Source organism: Squalius cephalus, assembly GCF_949319135.1.
Source record: "Squalius cephalus genome assembly, chromosome: 24".
In the NCBI taxonomy this organism is placed as follows: Eukaryota; Metazoa; Chordata; class Actinopteri; order Cypriniformes; family Leuciscidae; genus Squalius; species Squalius cephalus.
In genome coordinates, this window is record NC_137145.1 from 297900 (window position 1) to 302500 (window position 4601).

Here is a 4601-nt window from a genome sequence, read left to right on the forward strand (position 1 = left end):
GACGTCCGACTGTGGGAAACCTTGATCTGGCTCCAGACTAAACATGGGAGAGCTTGAAGAAATGAGAGAACACAGGCACAAGTTGAGCAACTTTGTTTTTTTATAATCATACATAAGACCGCTTGAATATAGTACAAAGGGTTTGTCCATTACTGCCCCTCAGTGACACGTTTAATTTACACAGAAAGTCCTGATCTTACAACCTGTGGATAGAGATCCGAAATATCCGTCTGTCGTTCATCATCATCATCATCATCATCATCATCACCACCACATGTCCTGGACCCAAACGAGGAGTGAGTGCGAACCGGACGGGAAGCCGAGGGGAGAGTCGGACCAGGGAGAGATTTCAAATCATAAAGTGTGACCTGAAACGCTGTTGATGTTTGTCTCTCTCTCTCACACACACACACACACGCGCACACACACACACACACACACACACCTCTGCTTTCAAATGGACCCATTTATTGAAGCGTGTGCCATTAGAACACAACTAAACGTAAAGTTAGTTCCTGTACTACGTATACTAGGTCACGCTGGAGTATACGAGCATGAGGCGCCGGCCGAGAACACACACCATACCCTGTCTACAATAGTAAAGTATAAACATCTACTCTCCGTCCGTGTCAACCCTAGAGTTTTGCATTTGTACTAGCGTCGTCATCGTCGTCAACTACTTTGGCCTGGAAGCACTGATACCCATTGACTACCATAGAGGACTTCCACTGCATGTTACCAAGTTGACTTAAATGTACTCAAAATACCATTAGGAAAAAAGTAGTGAGTTCTAAACTTCCTTTATTAAAAAAATATAAATATGTACATAAATTCTATTTCAGCTATTAAAATGGGGTCACAAAGTAAACACCTGAAGCCTGTTTCTTGGACTCCCTCCGTATGCCGTGACCACAGGAACCCTAGAGAACCGTCACACACACTCACACACACACACTCACACACACACACACACACACACACACACTCGCTGCCGAGAGAAGATCTCCGACTGTCCATCTGCTCTGGGACCAGCCGAGCAGCTCGAGTCCACCGAACCGACCGACCGACAGAACACACACACACACACACACACACACACACACCGACGGGACGCCTGAGCTCGTGTCACGCACACCGCCGATAAGAGCAAATGAAGAGAAAGAAACACAGAGCGAGAGAATCTAAGCGATGGCCTCCAGGATCGGGCTCTCTGTAATGTGCCAATCAAACATCATCACTTCAGTTCTGACAGTCCTTTACTGACATGACAAGACACACACCTTCGCTTCAAAGTGCAGAACTGCTACATTATTGGTTACAGACATCTATGTTCTATAAAAAAAACGCCTTTGGTACAATAAATTATCAAAAGGGAGAAACAAAAAGAGTGGTGTAAAATTCACAGCATAATCGTGAAGCCAAATCAAGAAGAAGCGGGGGGGGGGGGGGGGTGAAAGGAAAGTAAAACACACATGCTGCGCAAATCAGAGCGAATGAGCTAAAGCGTGAGAGAAGAAGAAGAAGAGAAGGGACACGGCAGTCCTGCGGCACAGAGGAACTCTGGGTAAGAAAGGCCTCAAATCACCGTTCTCGAGTGTGTGTGTGTGTCGCCAATGAAGGGTGTTCGCACGCCGCCCGAAAACACACGAAAGCTTTTGTCACTTGAAGAAGAAGACGAAGAGAAACGTCCGGCTCGTCGGTCTTCCTTCAGTCCGTAACGATAAGGCCATATTAAAGAACCACCTCTCATTGCACTCTGGGAAAGCTCTGCTCCAAGCACACGATCGCACGACATGAAGAAGAAAAGGGGGCGGTCGTGACACGCTAGCCGTCTCCCGCACGCGTGTGTGTGTGTGTGAACGAGCATCCGAAGCCATCTGAGACCCGGCTCGGCTCCGGCAGCGCTAGTCTCGCGTCCTCAGGCTAGTCAGGAGCTAGCGACGGAGCTCTGCTGCACACACACGCCCGCCATGGGCGACTCCTCGCGCTCCAGGCCCGGCCTCAGCCCCATGTGGGCCTCGGCTCTGTAGTGGCCCGGGCCCGAGCTGGAGTGGCCCGGCACACCGGTCTCCTGCCGCGGGTTGGAGAAGGCACCCAGCCCGGCGTGGCCGAAGCCCAGCGCGTGCGGCAGCGGGCGGCTCTGGTAGGAGTAGTGGTGGTGTCCGGTGGAGGAGGAGGAGGTGGAGGAGGACGAGGCGGAGGAAGACAGCGAGGTCATGGACAGGTGTGTGTGTGTGGCCTCCAGCGAGTCCTGCGTGGAGGCGCTGTGGGACGGGGAGTAGAGGCGGGGCCGGGGCCGGGCCGGACCCTGGCCGAGCTGCGGCGGGTGGTGGTGGTGGTGGTGGTGGTGGGGGTGCAGGGCCTTGGGCTGGTGGGGGGGCACGTGGAAGGTGGTCTCCTGGACGGGGTGGGTCTCTCCGGACGCCTGCTGAAGCCCGTCTCCCCCGACCCAGCCCAGCGCCGGCACGAACGCCTGTCTCGCCTGCGGAGCAACAACACACATCGGCAACATTAGCGCTGTCGAAACGCCGGAAAGGCTTCTTTCAAGTCAAGTCAACTTTATTTATATAGCGCTTTTCACAATGCAGATTGCATCAAAGCAGCTTCACAGTATTAAATAAAATAGTACATCAATGTTTGTTTCTAGTGTAGAACGTCCACGTTTGGTAATGCTGATCAATAGTATTGTTGATTGATTAATTAAATTAAGTATCCCCAACTGAGCAAGCCAAAGGCAACAGTGGCAAGGAACCGTAAAACTCCATCAGGACCTAATGGAGAAAAAAAAACCTTGGGAGAACCCGGGCTCAGTCTGGGGCCAGTTCTCCTCTGGCGTTTATGAACTAGAGGTCGGATTTAACTGTAAGATTAAAAGTATTATATGAATGCCTGGCTGAAGAGATGCGTCTTTAATCTAGTTTTAAACTGGGAGAGCGAGTCTGAGCAACGAACAGTATCTGGAAGACTATTCCAGAGTTTTGGAGCTAAATGTGAAAATGCTCTCCCTCCTTTGGTGGATCTGGATATCCTAGGTATGACCAACCTAGGATAAATAAATTAATATCCTAAATATTAGCAGAAATCGTTATGTTAGAGGGAGAAAGTGCTGTGTTGTCTCCTGTGCCCACAAGAGCAATGAGCAAATATAAACCAAATCACGCATCGCATCTTTTATTGAAATGACATTCACTTTTTAAAGTGCAGTAACTCTTGAAAATAAATTTCTTTAAAAAAAAATGATTTCCTTAAATGTGACATATTATGCCCCTTTGCACCAGATGTAATATAAATCTGTGTCTCAGAGTGTGTCTGTGAAATTTCAGCTCAAAATACCAGATCATTTATTACAGCTTGTCAAATTAGCCCCATTTTGGGTGTGAGCAAAAACACGCCGTTTGAACATGTCTCTTTAAATGCAAATGAGCTTTAGCCCCGCCTCCGTTCAGAAGAGGGCGGAGTCTTTACACGAGCTTCAGAGACTCCGGCAATAACAGAACAGGCCAATCTCCCTCATCCAGAATCCCAGAGTAACCAGTAGCGAGTGCAGCCTTACGGAAACATGTTTCTAACATGGTTAAGAAAACTGCCTCTTTTTCTACTAAATTTGTGCCCTTATGTCTTAAAACATGTTAAATCCTGCATTAACTTTTCATACCGTATTTTCATACAAGGTTATATATTTTATACATTTTGTAAAAAACAACAAAAAACCGATATGCCCTTTAAATATCATTTTACTTTCAGAGAAACTCTATTATGGAATCTAACAGGAATCTGTGATCGAGGATCTCTAGTTTACTTGTTCCTCAGTGTCTCAATCCAAATTCTGAATGTCTGTCGAAGATTTGAGGTTATGAGTCTTCATCTAATCCAGTGGCTAGCTCTTCCTCAGAGCATCTGGACCTTAAAAACATCAACTTCCTGATATAAACCCGTGCGCACACCGACTACAGAAACCGTAGCTGGAGATTCTGGATCAGCTGTGTGTGTAATGCTCGTGTGTGTGTGTGTGTTTGTGTGTGTGTGTGTGTGTGTGTGTACCTGTGGGCAGAGGTTGTGGCAGTCCATGCCCACTGCAGCACTGAAGTGTCCTCCGCTGTGCCGGTGCTGATGGGTCGGGTCGGAGCGGGCGCGACCGCTGGTACTCGTCCCAGAAGAACCTCCTGCAAACACACACGATCAGAGTCAGTGCCACAGAACTCTTCTTAAATAAGAGCAAAATTCGAATTATATTCAAATTCTAAAAGCAATAATGTTAAAGGAAGAGAGTGCTGTAGTGTCTCCTGTGTCCACAAGAGGGCGCAATGAGCAAATATAAACCTAATCAAGCTTCGCATCTTTTATTGGAATGAAATGACATTCACTTTTTAAAGTGCATTAACGTTTGAATTTTGAAAATATAATTTTCTTAATGTTCATGCAAGGAAAATTAGGTTACAAAAGTGCATCAGTAACCTGAGAAAACACACTTCAACACACAGCGTCATGAACCACATGAACACACAACAGCAAACTGGCATTCAGAAACACTCACTTCTGCTCTCTACATCTACAGATAGATCATCACACACACCAGAGTGCTGAGCGCTTCTGTTGACAGT

The 4601-nt window shown here is 47.4% G+C and overlaps 1 protein-coding gene across 1 annotated transcript in view; it reads right to left on the reverse strand.

Annotated features, from left to right (window-relative positions):
- Positions 1–676: 676 nt before the first annotated feature.
- The window catches only part of dyrk1aa (dual-specificity tyrosine-(Y)-phosphorylation regulated kinase 1A, a), a 21847-nt gene continuing 17922 nt past the window's right edge, over positions 677–4601 (reverse strand). The window contains exons 12-13 of the mRNA XM_079860674.1: positions 4042–4163; positions 677–2482 (exon numbers count right to left, since the gene is read on the reverse strand). Coding sequence (XP_079716800.1) covers positions 1928–2482; positions 4042–4163 — 677 coding nt within the window. The 3' untranslated portion in view covers positions 677–1927. The remainder of the gene's footprint in view (positions 2483–4041; positions 4164–4601) is intronic.